The following is a 22,538-nucleotide window of genomic DNA, read 5'->3' on the forward strand; positions in this document are numbered from 1 at the left end:
ATAGGCCTTCCTTCCCCTGGCTTCCAGCACCGGTTTTCCTCCGGCACCCAGGACCCAGGCCTTCGCTCCGGCCAGAGTCTGCCTTCTTCGTCTTCGCTGCAGTCTGCGGCACTCCGCTCCTGTAGATCCCTTCGCCACCCGCCCTCCCTCTCATCGCAGGCGTCCTGCCCCGCATGGCCACGTGGCGCCTGGAGCAGCTGGGCGGCTGCCATCTTTGGCCTTCCAAAGCCACCTTTCCGCCTTCGTTCCGGCCCGGAGCCACCTTCCGCCTCTCACCTTGTCACGTCAATTTGCATATTCCCTCCTTATGGGCTGTGGGCGCCGCCATCTTTGTCGTGGAGTTATGGTCAATTTGCATATTCAGTCTTTATTAAATAGGATTACGCTAGCTATGATATGCACAGAAGTGGTGTAGTGATTTCTTCTTGACTCATCTTTGTGAATCTGGATCACAGTTGCTGTATTCTGGTTCTTGAACTTTTAGCTTTAAGGCTCCTGGGGAGTCAGTTCCATATTTCTCTGGTTGTCATACTGGATATTTTTCTCCTTAAATCACCCTTTTAGCCCTTCCAATATTTTTGTAAGCACCTAATTTCTCTATAATTCTTTCTCACAAGTTTGAAGGTTTATACTACATGATTTCAAGACTTACTATACAGCAATAATCAAGTAGCTATGATATTGGCATAGAGGTGGACATACAGATAAAAGAGTACCCAAAGAAACATACACAGGTTGGTTAACAGATTTTTCAATGAAAGTTCCATGGTGATTCAATAGGAAAAGGATAGTGTTTTCAACAAATGACGTTGGAACAACAGATTTAATATACTATAACAGATGTCAATCTTAAAAACATGCTAAGTGAAAGAAGCCATACACAAAAGAACACATGCTGTATTATTTCATTTATATTAAATGTCCAGAAAAGACAATTTCATAGGAACAAAAAGTAGATTTGTAGTTGCCTGGATGTGGGGCTAAGAAAGAGTGACTACTAATGGGCACAAGATTTCGTTCTAAAGTGATGGAAGTGTTCTGAAATTTCATTGTGCTAATGGTTGAACAACTCTAAACATAAACTGTATACTTAAAACAAGTAGATTTTATGGTATGCACATTAAACCTCAGTAAATGTGTTATTAAAAACAGACTTCTATGGGAGAGACTAAGTTTTTGGAAATTAAAAATACAATTGCTAAAATGAAAAATTAAATGGCCAGTCTAAATAACAAAACATGCATGGTTGAAGACCAAGTCACTAATATGGAAAAAAGGAGGAAGAAAATCTCCATAATATAGTAACAAAAGACAAAAAATAGACCATATGAAAATTAAAAAGCAAAGAAATGAGATTAAAAAGTCCAAACACCTAACTAGTAAAGGTTCCAAAGACAATGCAGAAGAATGTAAAGGATGACAAAAAAAAAAAATAGTAAATGGAAATTTCTGAGCTCAAAACAGACTGAAGCCTTCAGTCTAAAAGAGCCCACTAGGGCCTGGCTGGTAAGTCTAAATGGTTAGAGCCTCAGCTGGCACACCAAAGGGTCTTGGGTTTGATTTCTGGTCAAGGGCAAATAACTGGGTTGTGGGTCCGCTCCCCAGTCCCCAATGGGGAGCATGCAGGAGACAACCAATTTGTCTCTCTCACATCGATGTCTCTCTCTCTCTCTCTCTCTCTCTCTGCTTCCCTTCTTCCCTTCCTTCCCCCTTCTCTCTCCCTCCCTCCCTCTCTGAAAAACAATGGAAAAAATATCCTCAGGTGAGGATTAACAATAAAAATAAATAAGAGCCCATTAAGTATCTAAAACAATGAATGAAAAAAAGTTACACTTAAGACACAACATGGGTAAAAATTTAGAACTCCAAGTATACAGAAAATCCTTTAGAACTTCAAAAAAGTATCTACACAGAAACAAAATTATACTGATAGGAGTCATTCCTTTGTTTTTATCAATCTTTAGAGAGGAAATGAGAGGGATAGAAAGAAGCATCAATGAAAGAGAAATATCATCAATAATAGACTGCCTCCTGCACACCTCCCCCTCCACACTGGTGATCAAGCCCGAGTCGGGCATGAGCCTTGATCAGGAATCAAACCAGTGACCTCTTGATTTATGGGTTGATGCTTGACCACTGAACAACCCTTGCGGAGCTGACATGAGTCATTCTTCATCACTGTGTTCTCATTGAGAAACTCTGGACAAAGGAATAATGTAACAATGGAAAAATGACATCAAAGTTCCATGGGAAAATATTTTCAACCCAGAATTCAATTTCCAGAAAACCAAATGATCAAATCTGAAGACAAAATTAAGGCATTTTTCAATATGTAAAGACTCAAAATTTACCACCCACATATCTTTATAAATGTTAAGAAATACTAGAAGACAACATGGGGTAGGAGAGAAGTGATAGTTGGATAGGAGCCATAATAACTAAGTGAAGATAGAAATTTTTGAGGCTTAAAGATTCTTCTTTAATAAGAAAAGTTTCAATGATAAGAATTACAGCTCCTTTTTAGTACCAAAATCATTATTTGGTATTATAATGAGCATATTAACATAATAAATACTGTTTGCTGATTTCCTTTTTTTGAGACTAGACAAATACAGAAGACTTGTTTCAGTTGTAAAAAAGATAAATGTTAAAACAAAATTTGCAGGAGAGGGGGAAATCACTAAAGGGTAAGTGCACTGATTTATTTACCTTTCATAGCAAGGACTCCTATATAAGGTTGAGAAATCGTTTTATTAATAGTAATAAAGACAACCATTAGAAGAGTTACAAATACATAATACAAATTAAAAAAGGGAAGTAATGTTGTTAAATTCTTCATCTTATTTTAAATATTGATTTGACAGAGTGGAAGGGAGAAAGAAACATCAATTTGTTGTTCCACTTATTTACGCATTCATTGATTGATTCTTGTATGTGCCCTGACTGGGGATAGAACCTGCAACCTTGCCATATCAGGACGATGCTGTAACCAATTGAGCTACCTGTCCAGGGCTCTTCATTTTTTATAGTGAAAAGTTAAATAAACTCATGAATGAAGAGGGGTCATATAAATTGTATTGAAAAGCATAAGCATCAACTATAAATTCCCTTCTGGAGGGAGAATGGAAAAGGATGGAACGTTTCAATATATTCTCTTTTTATAGAATTTACATTTTTGCCATGAATATGCAATATTTTTGTAAGTTGAAGAATTGTTTTAATAAAAAGTGGATTGTGGCCCTAGCCAGTGTGGCTCAGTTGGTTGAGCGTCGTCCTATGCACCAAACAGTGACAGGTTCAATTCCCAGTCATGGCACAGGCCCAGATTGCAGGGAAAGTCCCTGATTGATGTTTCTCTCTTACATTGAATGTCTCTTTCTCTTTCCCTCTCCCTCTCCTTTTCTAACATCAATAAAAACATGTTGTTTTTTTAAAAAAGTGAACTGTGTTTTAGCCATACAAGTGGAATACTGTGTAGGTGTTTCAAAGGAACAAAATAAGTCTCTACATACCAATACCAAGATGTCTATACTATATTAAGTGAAAAACTAAGATGAAGAAAATGCATTAAGATGGTACTATTTACAATAAAATGTTTGGTACAGCCACTTTGGAAGATAATTTGGCAGTTTCATATCAAGTTAAACAGTCTTACCATAAAACCAGCAATTGTACTATAGGTACTTATCCATGTGAACTGAAAACTTATGTTCGCACAAAAATACATACACAAATGTTTATAGGAGCTTTATTCATAATCACTAAAAACTGGTAACAAGCAAGATAACTATATTATCCTTCCACATGGAAATGGACAAGCAAAATATGGTACAATGGGATGTACACAGTAGAAACTATACAATGGACTACTATTCAGTGATAAAAAGGAAAAAGCTACTAATTCATGCAGCAATATAGTTGAATTTTAAATCCATTTTGCTAAGAGAAATAAGCCGCACCCTAAAAGCTACTTATGACATATGGAAAAGGCAAAACTACAGGGACAGAAAATTGATCAGTGGTTGCCAGAGATTGGTGGAGGGGGAGCGCTACACTACAAAGGGGACACACAGAGGCAATTTTAGGGTGCTATAACTATTCTGTATGGCCCTACAGCAGTGGATACAGGACTTTGGTTCGATTTCCAGTCAGAGAACATGCCGGGGTTGAAGGCTCAATCCCCAGTAGGGATCGTGGAGGAGGCAGCTGATCAATGAGTCTCTCTCATCATTGATGTTTCTCTCTCTCTCTCTCCCTCTCTGAAATCAATAAAAATACAAAAATATAAAAATAAATTGAAACCGGTTTGGCTCAGTGGATAGAGTGTCGGCCTGTGGATTGAGGGGTCCCAGGTTCGATTCCGGTCAAGAGCATGTACCTGGGTTGCGGGCACATCCCCAGTGGGAGGTGTGCAGGAGGCAGCTGATCGATGTTTCTCTCTCATCGATGTTTCTGGCTCTCTATCCCTCTCCCTTCCTCTCTGTAAAAAATCAATAAAATATATTTTTAAAAAATATATAAAAATAAATTAACTTCTGACAGAGGGGGAAGTTACAGAAAAATAAGAAGGAAAGGCTGGAATAAACACTCTGGTACTTTGTTAGAGTCAAAAACATCAGTATGAACCTAAGTGTAGCTTAATACATATACAGATGGACACACAGAAACATCATAGATATGTATATACCTGGGTTAGTATAAATACACACTGCTAACCTCTGTCCTATCTATACTAATAAAAGCCTAGGTGGTCCTCGCGCCCTCGCGCGTGACGTCATCACAAGATGGCCGCGCGCACAGCAGAGGCGGGGCCCAGCAGCCGCTCTGTGCCAAGGAGGCCGGTCCTGGTGTATCCACCACCTTGCACGGAGGAGGCAGGTCACAGCAAGGGAGGGCAATTGTGGGCGATCAGGCCGGCAGGGAAGGGCAGTTGGGGACGATCGGGGGAGCAGGGGAGGGCAGTTGGGGGCAATCGGGGGAGCAGGGGAGGGCAGCTGGGGGCAATCGGGCTGGCAGGGGAGCGGTTGGGGGCAATCAGGCTGGCGGCAGAAGCGGTTAGGGGCAATCAGGCAGGCAGGCAGGCAGGCAGGCAAGCGGTTAGGAGCCAGCGATCCCAGATTGTAGGAGGGATGTCCCAGGTTGGAGAGGGTGCAGGCCAGGCTCAGGGACAGCCCCCCCAGCACCCCCTGTGCATGAATTTCGTGCACCGGGCCTCTAGTAAAATAATGATACTCTTGTAGCAACGAGCACTTCCAATGCCAGATCTTGGTTTCTAGATACCATTCTTGGGCTGGGCAGAGAAAATGCAAGGTAGGTCTGATACATCCTGTAGTCATCTATATATATAAAAGCCTAAGTGACCGTTCGACCAGTAACTATGACACGCACTCACCACCAGGGGGCAGACGCTCAACGCACCAGCATGGAAACATGGAACAGACTGATGAATCTCAGAGGGAGGCAGGGAGGGCGGGAAGAGATTAACCAAAGATTTTATATGCATACTAGAGGGCTGGTGCACGGATTCATGCACCAATGGGGTACCTCAGCCTAGCCTGCGGGGATTGGGCCGAAACCGGCAGTCCAACATCCCCCAAGGGGTCCCGGATTGTGAGAGGGTGCAGGCCAGGCCAAGGGACTCCACCGGTGCACAAATCTGTGCACCGGGCCTCTAGTCAGAAAATAAGGAAGTGTCAAAGGGACATATGAACCAATCTGAAAGAACTCTCAATGACCAAAGCTGGAACAATTTAGAAACTAAATAAATGACATAAGGAACAAAATAAATGTGTTTAATTTTATGCATCATCTTGCCTAAGCCACTGTACCCAGATATTGGGTCAAACATTATCTTAGACCTTGGCCAATGTGTCTCAGTTGGTTGGAGCAAGGTACTGTACACCAAAAGGTGGCAGGTTCTATTCCTGGTCAGGGCATAGACCCAGGTTGCAGGTTTGATCTTCAATCAGGGTATGTACTACATATATATATGTATATATATATAATGCACACATATATATGTACATATACATAATATGTGTGTATGTATATAAATTTTAAAGTAAAAAGCATTATCCCAGATGTATCTGTGAAGGTGCTTTTTAGATGAGTTTACAATTTAAATCAGTAGACTTTGAGTACAGACTACCTTCTATAATGTGAGTGGACCTCATACAATCAGTTGAAGGTCTTAATTTTAAAAAGACTGGCCTCCTCTGAAGAGGAAGTTCTACCCGCTGATTGCCTTCAGAGTTAAACTGCAACATCAACTCTTCCCTAGGTCTCCAGGCTGCCAAGCTACCCTGCAGATTTTGAACGTGCCAGTCCAAATCAATAACGTGACTGACATATATATGTATCTCCATTCATCCTATTAGTTCTATTTCTTTAAGGAGCCCTAATAAAAAACCCAAAGTATAAAATAAAATATACAAGTCCACCCAGAATAGATGATTGAATTAACAAATAAATGGGGAAGAGTGACAAATCTTCCTCACGTAAGAATTCCAAATAATATAGTTATTCTCCCCACTAGGAGGTAGGACCTAGCCCCCCACATGAGTGTGGACAGGATTTAGTAAAAGGAAATAATAGTAACTACAGTGGAAAAACCTGAACAATACTGCCTTAACCAAGTGATTAAGGTTCACATCACCAGTGCTGTCCTGTGGTTATCATGTACCACCAATATGTGATAACGGTAGTTCACTTCTGTAGTATCCTTTCTGAAAACCCATAAATCCACTCTAATCATAAGAAAAACATTTGGTAAACCCAATTTCAGGGACGTTTTATAAAATACCTGACCAGTATTCCTCAAAACTGAAAAGACACAAGAAATATGAAAACTGAAATTCTCATAGAACAGAAGAGACTAAAAGGACATGACAACTAAAATACAATGTGGGATCCTGTATAGGCTCCTGGAACAGAAAAATAGACATCAGGTAATAACTATGAAAATTTGAGTAAGTATGGATCAATACTGCTTCATTAGTTGTGATAAACATACCATACTAATGTAAGATATTAATAGGAAATGGATACAGGGTATAGGAATTATCTATACTATCTTTATAATTTTTTCTATAAATCTGAAACTGTTCTAAAATTTAATTTTTTAAGTCTATCACATGCCTGGCCAGTGTGGTTCAATGGTTGAGGGTCGACCCATGAACTAAGAGATCACTGATTTGATTCCCAATGGGGGCACATGCCCAAGTTGCAGGTTCAATCATCAGTAGGGGGCGTGCAGGAGGCAGCCAATCAATGTTTCTCTCTCATCAATGTTTCTCTCTCTCCCTTCCACTCTAAGATTTTTTAAAAAACACACGTGTTTGTTTTTTTTAAGTCTAACACAATGGTATTGCTTCCTCAGCAGCCATACCATCCATATACCTTAAACCCTGAAGAGGGCTGCAAGAGGCACAGTACCTTCACCCAAGCCACTGTTGCACCTGAAAGAATTAAACATAAACCATGCTGGATAGCAACAGTTTTGTTCTATTTCCATCAAGCAAATACTAAGGGTAGAAGCAGCAGCAAAGGTATAATCCTAAGGGAGAGATATAAAAACAACCAGAGAAGACATCAAAAATACAGTATTTCCCTGGGGAACTACCACACCATAGATGTTCATAGCCTAAAGTCCTAGACTTCTAATGAGTGCAATGTAAACCATTCTATGTATTGTTAAATACCATAAGATAAATATTATCCTCTACTTACCTACAATAAAAGAGTATTAAGGAAGTTCTCAGAGTAACACCTCTCTCTATATAAGCCTTGAAATATATGTTTTAGCTTTAGAATCTTACAACATAGAAGATAAACTCAAAATATCAGGTGAGGCCATGCGCAACAGTAGTTTCCCTTCCAAAATCAGAGAGTTCTCAGAGTTTAACAGTGTGTTTAGGTGTAAAAAGTAGTCTTGGTAATAAGGTAACCTGGGTTTGATATCTATTTCTGCCATTTACTTGCTAAATAAATTTGAGAAGTAACTTCTTAATCTAGTGTTAGGTTGCTTTAAGAGAATCAAATAGGTAAAAGAACTTTAAATAACTCAATTTCAGAGTGTATCCTATATAATAAAAGGCTAATATGCAAATCGACCAAACAGCAGAACAACTAGTTGCTATGACACACACTGGCCACCAGGAGGCAGATGCTCAATGCAGGAGCTGCCCCCCTGGTTGTCAGTGCGCTCCCACAGGGGGAGTGCTGCTCAGCCAGAAGCCGGGCTCACAGCTGGTGAGCACAGCAGTGGTGGCGGGCCTAAGCTGTCAGTCGGACATCCCCCGAGGGCTCCTGGACTGTGAGAGGGCACAGGCCAGGCTGAGGGACTCCCCTCCCCCCCACCACCAAGTGCATGAATTTTGTGCACTAGGCCTCTAGTATTTTTACTAAAATTTTTACTAACACTAAAGATTCTTCCTTTCAGCCCTGGCCAGATTGGCTCAGTGGATAGAGCGTCAGCCTGCAGACTGAAGGGTCCCAGGTTCGATTCTGGTCAGGGGCACATAGGCCCAAGAGAGGAGAGAGGCAGGCTCAGTCCCTGAAGAGCAAAGAAGTTGCACATCACCTGCTCAGGAAGTTCATCGTAAGACTTGGGTATTCATAAAAGACCCAGGGCCAAGCTAGTGGCACAGACAGACATTTAGGGGTAACAGTGGAATACACAGGGCAGAAGAGAAGCGCCAGTAGGAGGGAAATGGATGGGGAGGGTGAAGGATGGAGAGTGAAGCACTCTCAGACAGGCCTTGAGGGGCAGGTTCCTGGGAACAGTGAGCAGAGGGCTAGAAAGTCTCCTGGGGCCCATTGGGGAAAGGAGTTCCTCTCTCAGGAGTTTTGGTGGCAAAAGACCCACTTAGCTGGGTGCACATGAGGCCATGGTTCGGAAGGGAGACTAATCTCCTGAAGAATCACAGGGAACTGGGATACAGGAGGAAGGGATCATGGCCAGGAACACTAGGAACAAGGAATGTAAAGCCCCCAGACCTTCCACATAGGATGAGCATTCAGTTCCGGAGCAAGGCCAGGCTTCCGCCGGCCACTTTCTAACTAATTTCCTTTCAATGTGCATAAATCCATGCACCGAGTCACTAGTCCATTATAAAAGGGTAGGCCCTGGTCAGTGTGGCTCAGTTGGTTGAGTGTTGTCCTGTACACGGAAAAGTCACCAGTTCGATACCCAGTCAGGGCACATGCCCAGGTTTCAGGTTGGATTCCGGTCATGGTGCATATGGGAGGAAACAGATCAATGACTCTCTCTTGCATAGATGTTTCTCTGTCTCCCTCTCCCCTCCTTCTCTTTTCCTCTAAAAATAAAAAAAATAAAAAAACACTTATTTTTTTAAAAGACTAATGTAGAAAGTATGTTTCAGCCTGAAGTAGTTTACAGAAAATTAAACTACTGTTATTTATAAAAAACTAAATTTCATTGTATTTCAAAAATATTCACTGAACAAAAACTATAACTTAAAAATCACCTATTCCTGCCCAGCCAGGTGTAGCTCAGCAGTTGCGCCTCGACCCAGGAAACAAGAGGTCACCAGGTCAGGGCATGATCCCCAAAAGGGAGCATGCAGAGGCAGCCAATCAATGATTCTCTGTCATCATTGATGTTTCTATTTCTCGCTCCCTCTTCCTTCCTCTCTGAAATAAAAAAATATATATAATTCTTTAAATCATCTACTCTGTTAAGAAAGTTCACTTATTCATTAAAAATTGAGACTTTTTTTCCAGCTTTACTGAGATATAAATGGCATATAACATTGTGTACATTTAAGGTGTACAACATAATGATTTGATATATGTATATATTACAAAAATAAGACTATTTTAGATTCTGTAACACAACATACAAGATGCATAATTCTTATTTTGTTGCCATTAATCCTCACCCAAGGATATTTTTACCACTGATTTTTAAAAAGGGGGGAGGGGTAGAGAGTGAGAGAGCAAGAGCGAGATAAGAGAGAAACATAGATATGAGATACATCAATGCTGCATCCTGACTGGAGCCAAAGATCAAACCTGCAACCCAGGTATGTGCCCTAGACCTGAATTGAACCCAAGACCCTTTGGTACAAGGGCCAATGCTCTTATCACTGATCCAAACTGGCCAGGGCAGATACATAATTCTTTGATGCTTCCTCTACTACAAGAATTGTAAATCATCCTACACCCTCCCTCAACCACAATGTTTCCTCTATGCATTTTTTCTAACAATATATTCAGTACAATACATAGTATCTGCATTCTTTCTATAATAGTGTAATGATTTCTGGATATAAAAATTCCCAAACTCTGTTAAGCAATTAGTAGTTTGATGCAATGTAAATTTACTTTTAGACTTTTCCATTTCTAAATATATGAGTCAATAATTATTAGCATTAAGATTATTAATAGTTAGCCCAGCCAGGTAGCTCAGATGGTTGGAGCAATGTCCCCAATAGACCAAAGTGTGGGTTCAATCCCCATCAGAGCACATACAAGAATCAACCAATGAATGCATAAATAAATGGAATAGCAAACCAATGTTTCTCTATCTCTAAAATCAGTAACTATATTTAAATTTTTTAACTTAAAAAAAAAAGTTATTAATATTTGGCTCATCACCCAGAATCTTCTATCACTAGGGTGTCCCTGTCAATAATCAATTACTCTATTTCTGCTTGTTTAAGATTGTTAATGGAGTTGTATGTCAGAGTGCCAATATATTCTAGAAAGGCCAATAAAAAATACCAAATCATTCTAACTCCTCCTTTTAAGAGTATTCTTTCAATATCCTATGAACACCAGGAGAGCTAATGAAACATAGCACATCACCAACACTAGGAACTGGGCTACCTGCAGGTCGTCTTGATTGGGTACCTATTATTGCAGCATAGTTCAGAACACCTGCTTCACAGCACCCAAAGAGCTGCTGTAAAAATTAGGTTTTCTTGGGCCCCCAACAAGACATATAGATAGTGGAAATAAGGGCAGGAATCTGTATTTTTAACAAACTTCCAAGTGATTTTTATTGCACATTATGTCTATGAACACACATGACTCACTAATCAAAACAACCTACTTACAAAAAAATTAAAAAGAAAGAAAGAAAGAAAGAAAGAAAGAAAGAAAGAAAGAAAGAAAGAAAGAGAGAAAGAAAGAAAGGAAGGAACCTACTTATATGGGTAGCCAAGGAGATAAAATTTAGGGAATTTTCCAGATTATTAATATATGCAATTAAAATTTCTAAGTAAAAGATGCTCAATTATTTCATTGTATTGCATAAATAGATTCTTCCTAGTTCTAGATATTTTCCTTGATTCTGCAGAATGTTGGTCTTAAGTTGACAACAGCTAACGTATCTTTTTATGATTACCTCAAGAATATCACTTAGATTTTAATGCAATAAATTTTATTAAGATGTTTTCTCATTTTTTGAGTTACTAGATAAACTTTGTTTTGAGTTTGTTTTGTTTTATTTTTAAATATATTTTCATTGATTTCAGAGAGGAAGGGAGAGGGAGATAGAAACATCAATGATGAGAATTATTGATGGGCTGCCTCCTCTACGCCCCCTACTGGGGATCAAACCCTGAAGGGGAATCAACCATGCACGACCTTCTGGTTTATTGGTCCATGCTCAACTACTGAGAAACACCAGCTTTGAATATTTAAGTGTATAAAACCCTATTGTGTTATTACTAGAGGCCAGATGCATGAAATTCATGCAAGAGTAGGCCTTCCTTCCCCCAGCTGCCAGCACCTGCTTCCCTCTGGCACCTGGGACCTGGGCTTCCCTTGCAGCCCCAGCTTTATCTGGAAGGTCGTCCAGTCTAATTAGCATATTACACTTTTATTATTATAGACTAGAGGCCCAGTGCATGAAAATTCATGCACCGGGGAGCGGGGGGGGGGGGGTGGGGGTTCCCTCAGCCAGGCCTGCCCCCTCTCACAGTCCAGGAACCCTCAGGGGCAGGAGGCAACCCGGTGATCAGGGGAAGGCGACGCCCCCATCACACCTCGGCTGCTGCCGCTGCCGCCAGAGCAAGCCTCGGGTGGCCCTGGTTACCTGAGCCTCAGGCAGCCCTCCACAGCTGGGCAGCCGCCAGCCAAGGTTTGCCTGTGCCTGGGGCTGGCCCTGGGCGGCTAGGCAGCCACCATCCGAGGCTTGTCTGCATCTCAGGCCGGCCCTGGGCAGTTGTGGGGCTGAGGGGACTGGGGGACTCCAGAAGCAGGCAGCAGGCCAGGCCCTGCCGCACGCCTGCCGCCCCGGCAGGGCTGAGAGGACTGGGTGCCGCCATATTTGAAAACGTGGCAGTAATTAGCATATTCCCTCCTTATTGGCTGTGGGTGCTGCCATCTTTCAGGGCAGGGCAGTCAATTAGCATATTCCCTCTTTATTAGATAGGATTCCCTGGGAGGCAATATTGCCAATTAAAAACATCAAAGTCTCGCCCTACCCGGTTTGGCTCAGTGGATAGAGTGTCAGACTACAGACCAAAGGGTCCCAGGTTCGATTCTGGTCAGGGCACATGCAGGAAGCAACCATCCATGTGTTCCTCTCTCATTGGTATTTCTGTCTTTCCCTCTCTCTTCCACTCTCTCTAGAAATCAATGGGAAAATATCCTCAGGTGAGAATTAAAAATAATAATTTAAAAATGAAAAAATAACACAAAAACAAGAGAAACTTTGTAAAAAATACAAATTAAAAAAATCAAAGTTTCTCGAATATGAAACTGAATATGAATCTAGAAACACCACTTACTTACCTTTGTAACCTTGGGCAAGTTACTTAACCTCTCTAAGCCTCTATTCCTTATTGGGAAGATAAAATAGTATGTGTAAAGCACTCAGCTCCTAGTAACTGTCAGTCCTCGGTAAACATTAGCCCATATAAACATATATAAGAATCTTTCTGAAAAGACAAGACACACAAGAAATTATCAATGATGGTTGTTTCCAAGCAAAGAATTGGAGGTCAGGATGGAAAGACTATACCTTCTTGTACTTTTCGTATTTTTATTCAGTGCTTATAATAACTTTTTAAGAATGCTTAAATTTATCTCTTGTGCTGTGGGATTTCTTAGTGTTTAGCATAATGCACTGCAAAAGCTAAACTGCCACTGCAGAATTCGCAAAGGAATAAAGTCATAGTCCAATAATATCCACAAAGAAATACACAACCTATCAGATTTCAGGAATCTGTAAAGGTGTTCTTATTCTTTACAATAGCCAAATGGTCTTAACTAAAATACCTTAAACCAGTAATTTCTCAGTCTGGGATGATTCTGTCCCTTGGGGGACACTTGGCAACATTTTGGGCTGTCACAACTGAGGGGGTGTACTACTGGCATCTAGTGGATGGAGGCCAAGAATGTTGCTGAACATTCTATCATGCAAGTATAGAACCACACAACAATAATCCACCCAAAAAGTCAGTAGAGCTGAGGTGGAAATGGCAACCCAAAGAATCATTCTGTTCAACTCTTAAAGTAACTAGCTTCTTCATTAAAGTTACCTACAAAACACACAATAAATTCTCCCCTTAAGTAATGAAATAAAATCCTATATAAGGACTAGCAGACTAGGGGCTCAATAAAAGTAACCATTGTTGGCCACTGCTGTTAGTTTCTGAAATTCTAGCAGCTAGAATAGCTTACAGGTTTGTATGTCTACTAAATTCAATACATTTCAAGATTTCTAAAGCACTTCTTATAATGCCTTTCAAAAGTGCAGGCTAAAAGATTTCAAGAGATTACAGGTTACCATTCTTTCCTGTTTTTAAATATCTGAAGAACCACAAAGTTCAAGCAATGTAGTACTAAAATACAACAGGACTTTTATTTTAGTATGTAGTTATAAACTCTTTCCAATAAACTTATATTTTTACATTTCACTACACCTTGGCTTCTATTTTGTACATTTTGAGCATGTTAATTAAAATCTCTCAAAAATATAAGAAATTAAGAATAGTCCATTGACTCTGATCAAGAAGGCAAAAAAGCCCTAGCCAGTTTGCTCAGTGGCCTGGGGACTGAAGGGTTCCAGGTTCCAATCCCATCAAGGGTGCATATCTCAGTTGCAGGCTCAATCCCCAGTGGGGGCCGTGAGGAGGCAGCCCATCCATGATTCTATCTCTCTCTCCCTCTCCCTTCCTCTCTGAAATCAATAAAAATATATATTAAATAGTTAATAAATGTGTATTTTTTAGAAAGCAGCTAAGTAACTTTATAATGGGGCCTGAAAAATTACAAACTAAATTATCCTCTCCTCTGATCTTAAAGAATATTTTAGTGTGCCTTACCAAAATGTCAACCATTAATAAAGACCTTTAGAAATGTTTTATTAATATGTGGGATTAACCTTGTCAAAAAAAGAGTACTCAACTGAACCAGTGGCTATCAAAATCTATAGCTAATTCATAAATGGGTAGGAAATAACTTGTAATATTGCTTCTGCCTAACACTCTTATTAGCCTAACTTTCTTATTAACTGTGTAACTCTTTTACACCTTTTTAAGTGTATATCTTTCTCATTATATGAGTTGAGTACTATTTTAATACTAATTTAGTATTTCCATATTGCTTAATAATCCACTACATAACAAAAACTTATTCTGATAAAAGAATTTTTAGGGAGATTCCTTCATACAAAACAAAACAAAAAATTACACAGAAAAGTAAAGTGTTTGAAAATATAAGATATAATAAGGTAATTATTCTTTCACAATTTTTCCAGATAAACATAGGTATCAATACTTCTCCGTTCACTTCAAGTCACTCCCCTTGAGCACCTAGAACTTTAATACTTGCCCAAACCTGCTTGCTCATGCTCTAATAATAAACCTAATTATACAATCTGTAACAGCCCCTGACAACCTTTTCCTAAGAAGCCATAAAGGTGATTTAACCTCAAACTCTCAAATCTAATTCAAAAACAGATTTCTTCATTCCAGCCTCTGGCCTCTGCCGAGGGCTACGGGCTGCGGGCTGTACAGCGGGGAGGTGAAAATTCGCCTGGACGGAAAAGGGCACACGCTGGGCGCTGGACAGCAGGAGTAACTGCTGGTTCATTTCTCTTTAAATCTGGCAGCACGTGGGGCGGCATTGTGAAGCCTGCAGCCCGCCTCCCCCCTTACACTCCGTACACGTACATCTCCAGCGCGCATGCTCCGCTCATACAGTCCTAGCAGAGTAGGAGCCAACCCCCTAAAAAGTCAACCTGGAAGCCGCAAACGGCCGGAGGCCCGGACAATGGGGGAGGGGGACGCAGGCACCTCTAGGAAGGCACACCCGGCCGCCTCCCCGGCTAGAGCCCGCGGGCCGCAGTCTGGTGATTCCACAGGCCTGCGCAGGGGCCAGAACCGCTCCGAGCACAAAGCCCGGCGACGGCCAGCGAGCGGCTCGCGCTGGGCCAGCCCCTACCCTCCCCCCGCCGGCGGCGCAGTGGAGTCCGTGCCAGGCGGAGGCAAGCGAGGCGCGTCCCGCACCCCGCCAGGTTCTCAGACCCCGCGCGCCAGCGTCGAGGCTACGGATGCCAGCGCTTTGTTATCCGCCACAACTCCGCGGCCCCGGCGCTGCCCGGGCAGAAGTTTTGCGCGCCTCACCTATCCGGCCGGGGGCCAGTTTCTTCGCCTACTCTCGCCACCCGCTGCCCACCCGCCGCTCAGACACCCGAGCCAGGGACTCGCTGCGGGGCGGGCCCAGACGCTCCTTCCCGCCCCCAAGGGTCCGGCGGCCTCGGCAACACCTGAGCCCGCGACCCGCCCCTGGGAGGGTGGGTCTGGGCTAGAGATCCACAGCCCCTCCCCCGCAACGTCCCACCCAGCAGTGGGGGAGGGGGCAGCCTCCCTCCTTTCCAGGCCCCGTCCCAGCGCACAGGCTGGGGCGCGTCCCCGCCCCCAACACCCTCCGAAAGCCGGGGAAGAAGTGCCCGCCCGCCCGGCCGGGACCGGCGCCTCGGGCTCCCCACCCTCGCGAGCCCGCACCCGGCCTCGCCAGCAGCAGCCGCTCCCCTCAGCCGTCCGGCCGCCGGCCCGGGAGGAAAGGAGAGGAGGAGGGAAGCCGCAGCGCTCGCCACGATCGCGGCCCGCCGCCCGCCCTCCCGCCCGCTCACTCACCTGCCAGCTGTCTTCGCAGTAGCAGTGCCGACTGCAGCTCCGTCATCCTCCCGCCAAGGGCCCGGGCTGGCGCCGGGGCGTGCGAAGGGCCAGGGGCAGGCTCGGAGGCGGCCGGAGCTGGGTGTGCTGAGGAAACCGGGCCCCACGGCGGGAGCGCCGAAGCCAAAGGAGGCCGGACTGGGGCGGCGGGAGCGGCGCCTCGCTGCCGGTGCGAGTCCGCCCGGTTCAGCGCTCCTCACAGCCTCACGCCCGGAAGGGGAGGGAACCCGGGACGCCGCGGCGCGCGCTGGGATTTCGCTCGCCTGCTTCCCTCCTTCAGCCCGCGGGTCGGCCCCACCGGTGCCTTCCCCCGCTACAGCCTCACTGCGTGAAGGGCCGCTCCGCGCAGGCGCGCTGGGGCTGCCTACTTCGGGATCGGCCTGCCCGAAAGCCCTACCCCTGTGCCTCCCTGCCCCGCCTCTGCCGTCGGGGCCCCGCCCCTGACGCGCGTTCGCCCGGGTTGCCGCCATCTTGGGAAGGTCGAGGCCCGGCTGACTGCCAAAGCCTCAGGCGGTGGACGCCCCGCGGACGCCATGACAAAGAGGTCATGGAGGGTCAAGACACCACCTCTGGTTGAAGCAGGTGCTGTGGGATCGAAGGGACCAAAAGAAATGGTTATGTCCAACAGCCATCTAACTCCACACGTGGTGTGCGAATTAGTCATTGTTAGAGCCGACGTTAGTACTGGTGTGCCCCATTTTAAGCAGACCCCCGAACAGACTTCCCATGTTGATAATCCACTTTACTACAGAAAGAATGCGCAAAGATTCTTGAAATAAGCAAAATATTTTGCACCTCTTATTACGAAACGTTTAAACATAATTAAAAATAATCTCTATGAGTAAAGAGAGTTGATATTAGCAAAATCTAATATACCCAATTCAAAATGTCATTCGTAAATGCATCTACTTTATAAAATCAAAGTATGGGATCTAGGGTTTGGAAAAAGCAACTTGACTCCGCTCTACCTGCTCATTCCCTCAGCCTTATGCTTTGCATAAAAGTCTCAATAAAGAGATGGAGTAGAAGGAAAAGTAATGCCTCATGACACTGAAATTTATCTGTTTCTTCAACAAACATTTATAAAAGTTGTATTAACATTGTGCCTGTATTATAGAAACACAATACAGCTCTGTCCCTATCATCAAAGGTCTTTAAGTCTCTGTGAGTTCCCGGTAAGGTAAACCCATAAACAGCCAAAGAAGGAGCGGGTTCCAATACAATTCTTATTATAAAAATTACTGAGTAAAAAACTGTCCTCACTCTCCCTCTAGAACAAGAATTAAAAGGAGCAAATAAATACAATTAATGAATCACAACTCCTTTGGGCACCCAACCCTCAGGGACTAACACAGGTTTTGTGAGGCCTAAAGTTTACCTGAAGGACTAATTTTAGGGGGGGGGGGGATTTTTTTAATGAGGTTCAAAAATGACTTTATTTAGAATAAGAAAATAAATTACAAATAACTGTAGGCTTGGGGAATCTGTCCCTTTCTCGTTCAAATTATTTCAGGCAGGTTATCCAAAATGCTGCTGGTTGCAACTTGCTTGTTCTCTCCCCCAGAACAAATCCAGCCCTCACAGGGGCTCTGAAGCTTCCTTAGCTTTACCATAAAAATAAAAATAAGCATTTCAACAACACTCCTTTCTGGACAAAATTCTTTCTTTTTAAATTTTTTAATTTTATCAAAGTGTAAATACATAGTTCATAATGTATCTTTTTTTTCCTAACAGGTGTGTGGTGTAGTGGAATATTGTTGTTTTTATTCTATTGTTGACACTATTACAGATGTCTCCTATTTCCCCCCCTTTACCCTCCTCCACCCAGCCCCCCCACCTCTGGCCATCACCACTCTTTTGTCTATGTCCATACCCCTCCCCTCTAACCTCTGTCAGTCCCTCCCATCCTATATAATAAAAGCCAATTATGCAAATCGACCAAACGGCAGAATGACTGGTCACTATGACGTGCACTGACCACCAGGGGGCAGATGCTCAACGCAGAAGCTGCCCCCTGGTGGTAAGTGTGCTCCCACAGGGTGAGTGCCACTCAGCCAGAAGCCAGGCTCATGGCTGGCGAGTGTCTACGGTGGTGGCAGGAGCCTCTGGAGGCGGTAAGGAGCGAGGAATCCTGGACTTCGAGAGTCCCAGACTGCAAGAGGGATGTCTGACTGCCAGCTTAGGCCCAATTGCCTAAACTAGCAGGTGGACATCCCCTGAGCGGTCCCAGACTTTGAGAGGGCGCAGGCTGGGCTGAGGGTCTCCCCCGCCAGCCCAGTGCACGAATCTCGTGCACCAGGCCTCTAGTGTATCCATAGTATATCTTAAGGCTTATAGCAAAAAACACATGTTTTGTCACACCCCTTCCCCGTCCTAAATCCTGCTTGCCAGGGGCTATCCCTTTTAACTCTTAGCAGTTTCTTCTGGTAGTTACCTCCATTACTCTAAGTGACATATGTATAATGCTTTTTCTTTATTTATCCATTTTAAACCTTATATATTTATTCTTGCTGTAACTGATAAAAATTTAACTGTCTTATCTACCTTTTATTCTTTATTCTCCTACATTAAATCATCATATTTAATTGTATCAATAAATAGTTTTTATACTATTGTGACTTTAAAACTGTTGAATAGGAACCCTAGCCAGTGTTGCTCAGTGTTTAGAGCAGCGACTGGCACACTGAAGGGTGGCAGGTTCGACTCCTGGTCAAGGGAGAATACCTGGGTTGCAGGTTGGGCACCCCCCCGCCTCATTGGGGCAAGTTCGGGAGGCAACCAATCAATGTGTCTGTCTCACATCGATGTTTCTCTCTCTCTTCTTCTCTTCTTTCTCCTCTCTCTCTCTCTCTCTCTTACTCTCTGTCTCCTCCTTCCATCTCTCCAAAAAAGCAATGGAGCCCACCTGGCATGGCTCAGTGGTTGAGCATCAACCTGTGAACCAGGAGGTCACTGATTCAATTCCCAGTTAGGGCACATGCTCAGATTGTGGGCTTGATCCCCAGTGCAGGGTATGAAGGAAGCAGCTTATCAGTGATTCCCTCTCATCATTGATGTTTCTATCTCTCCCTCTCTCTCCCTTCGTCTCTGAAATCAAAAAAATATTTTTTTAAATCAATAGGGAAAAAATATCCTCAAATGAGGATTAACAACAACAAAAAATGTTGACTAGGAAAGCCAAATACTATAATGGATTATAATTATATTTATTCTTTACACAGATTGGGGGAAGGGAGGCTGGAGTTTCTAATTATTATAGTTGTTTTTCTTGCAGTATCTTAATTATAATTAATATCCCTCCCTTCCCTATCTCACCCGATTGTGTTATATCAAATTCTTTTTCTTGGGCCCTTGCCAGTTTGGCTCAGTGGATAGAGCTTTGGCCTGCAGATTGAATGGTCCCAGGTTTGATTCTGGTCAAGGGCACATACATACCCTGGTTGTGGGCTTGGTCCGCAGTAGGGGGCTTGCAGGAGGCAGCCAATTGATGATTCTCTCACATCATTGATGTTTCCATCTCTCTCTCCCTCTCCCTTCCTCCTTGAAATCAATAAAAATATATTTTTTAAAAAAATTCTTTTTCTTGGAAATCTCCCTCCTGGAAACCTCTCTATTATGTTTCTGATCTGCACTGGTTGCCTTGGGCCATGCCTGCTATATAGAAGTCTTCCTAGGATTTCCCCTGGCTGCTCTCCTGGGCTGAGTCGACTGCGTCCTGGATTTCAAGTGAAATTCTTTTTTGTTTACTCTTTTCTTTTTCTGGAGCACATTATCAGAGGACTGATGAGTATGTATGAGACAGATTTTCTATGTTCTTATATATCCAAAAATAATAAAACTTTAAACATATATAATTCAATGCCAGTTTAGCTGGGTATAGAATTTTGTGTTTAAAATCAACTAATTTTTCTTTAAAAATATGAAATCATTGGTCCCTTGTCTTCTAGCATCCAGTGCTGCTGTTGATTTTTGTTCTATTGTAGATGACCTATTGTTGTTTTTTGTTTTGTTTTCTTCTTGGGTATTCTTAGCATTTTCTTGCTTTGTCTGATATTTTAAAGTATCACAATAACATGCCTTGGTAGTCTATAGGGTCTTTTCTTTATATATATTGATTTCAGAGAAGAAGGGAGAGGGGGAGAGAGAGAGATAGAAACATCAATTATGAGCCCTAGCCAGTTTGGCTCAGTAGGTAGAGCATCGGCCTGCAAACTGAAAGGTCCCAGGTTGGTCAAGGGTGCATGCCCAGGTTGTGGGCTCGATCCCCAGTGGGGGACTTGCAGGAGGCAGCCGATCCATGATTCTCTCTCATCATGGATGTTTCTCTCTCTCTTTCCCTCTTCCTTCCTCTCTGAAATCAATAAAAATATATATTTTTAAAAAGCACAAAGAAACATCCATGATGAGAGAGAATCATGGATCGGCTGCCTCCTACATGCCCCCTACTGGGGATCGAGCCCACAACCCGGGCATGCACCCTTGACCAGAATCGAACCTGGGACCCTTCAGTCCACAGGTCAACGCTCTATCCACTGAACCAAACCAGCTAGGGCTCTTTTCTTTTTTTAATTCACTGTGCTCACAGTGAGTTTTGTGGTGATATAATGGTTGTTTTTATTTACATACATATAAAGATAAGCTTGGAATAATGAGATAGTCTGTATTTTCCTGGTATAGTAAGAAAAAAAATTTTTAGTAACAAAATTTTTAAAAACATTTTGTTTTTGTAATTAACCAGCAACCTCACTAAACTCTAAATTAATCATTTTTATAGTTTTTTTTCTACATAAATGATATATGTTTAAATTTCCTTTTTAAAAAACAAAACAAACCCTATTTCTCTTTTTTCCACACTCTACTAGCTAGGATCTCCAGCAGATTTGCATAAGAAATGTGGTAGTGGAGACCCTTGTTCCATTCTTAAAGGGACTGTTTTGATGTCTCACTATTAAGTCTCATGCTATAGATTTCTTTGTAGATCCTTTTAACCGGTTAAGGAAGTTCCCTTCTATTGCTTATTAAGATTTTTTTCTTTTTTTTTAAATATATTTTATTGATTTTTTAGAGAGGAAGGGAGAGGGATAGAGAGTTAGAAACATCAATGAGAGAGAAACATTGATCAGCTGCCTCCTGCACACTCCCCACCGGGTATGTGCCCGCAACCAAGGTACATGCCCTTGACAGGAATCGAACCTGGGACCCTTGAGTCCGCAGGCCGACACTTTATCCACTGAGCCAAACCGGTTAGGGCAAGATTTATTTCTTATTCCCAAATCTTTATCTTCAGCCCAGATCTTTCACCAGAGGATTATATCTGCACACCCACCTCTCTCACTCTGTATTCATTTATTTAACAAATGTTTACTGAGCACCTACTATGAACTAGAGGCAATTCTAAGACCTGGGGTCTGGGAGTTAAACCAAGACCAAGTCCCTGAGCTATGGTACTGACATCCAGTGGGAAAGAACAGTAAGTAAAAAAGTAAACAAGTCAGCTTTGGATTATGAGAAGTGAGTGATATGGTGGAAATAAATAGAGTGAATAACTGAGGAAAGGGATCTTTGTAGGTAAAAGGCAGTCAGGGAAGCCCTCTCAAGAGTTTATATTTGGGCTGAGATCTGAATTACAAACAGGAGAAGCTATTTAAGGATTCTAGGGAAGAGCATTTCAAGCAGAGGAATGCTAAGGCCATGAGGTAAGAAAGAGCTTGGCTTATCCAAAGACTAGAAAGGAGGTCAGCAAGGGTGGGGCGGCTCCACTGGAGACTGATGAAAAGGAGGCTAAGAGGAGGTTAGAGAGGCAGTCAGGGTCATCTTACAAGGGCCTTGTTGACCACAGTAAAGAGTTTGGATTTTAGTTTAGTTGCAATGGAAGCCTTGAGAGGGGTGTGATATGATTTATATTGTTTAAAATCCCCTTTAGTGGTTATAGAAAGGGGAAGAGTTTGCTGGAAGAACAGTCAGAAGGCTATTCCAGGTGGTGGCTTGAACCAGGATGGGAGTAGGGGTGCTAAGATAGGTGTGGGGCGAGGAATGTGGAATGGATTTGAGATAAATTCTGGAAGAAAAATAGAAAGAGCTTGCAGACAGATTGAATGTGGGTGAAGGGGAAAGATGACTCCTACATTTCTGATTCCTGGAAAGATTGGCTTGATTTCAAAAAGGGGGAAGGGAATAATAGTTTTAGGGGAGAGGAGGTATTAAGAGATCTACTTTGGCCGTTTATTAGACTTCCAAGAAGAGATGTCAAATTAGCATATATATACATAAGACTGGAACTCACAGAGGCTAACGCTATACATACAAATTTGGAGGGATCAGCATTAGGCTGCTTAGGGAGAAAATGCAATGAGTTTTGGGGGGATTTCTTTTTTATAATATATT

General features: G+C 42.8%; 1 protein-coding gene across 2 annotated transcripts in view; it reads right to left on the bottom strand.

The window, feature by feature from the left end:
- The window catches only part of UBE2G1 (ubiquitin conjugating enzyme E2 G1), a 112,829-nt gene extending 96,253 nt beyond the window's left edge, over window positions 1-16,576 (bottom strand). For both annotated transcript variants that reach the window (XR_013961140.1, XM_080679036.1), the window contains exon 1: window positions 16,116-16,576. Coding sequence is in view for 1 of the 2 variants with exons in the window: in XM_080679036.1 (XP_080535162.1) it covers window positions 16,116-16,161 (46 nt within the window). In the remaining variant the exon portion in view is untranslated. The remainder of the gene's footprint in view (window positions 1-16,115) is intronic.
- Between the last annotated feature and the right edge of the window lie 5,962 nt (window positions 16,577-22,538).

Source organism: Plecotus auritus, assembly GCF_963455305.1.
Source record: "Plecotus auritus genome assembly, chromosome: 7".
Lineage (NCBI taxonomy): Eukaryota > Metazoa > Chordata > Mammalia > Chiroptera > Vespertilionidae > Plecotus > Plecotus auritus.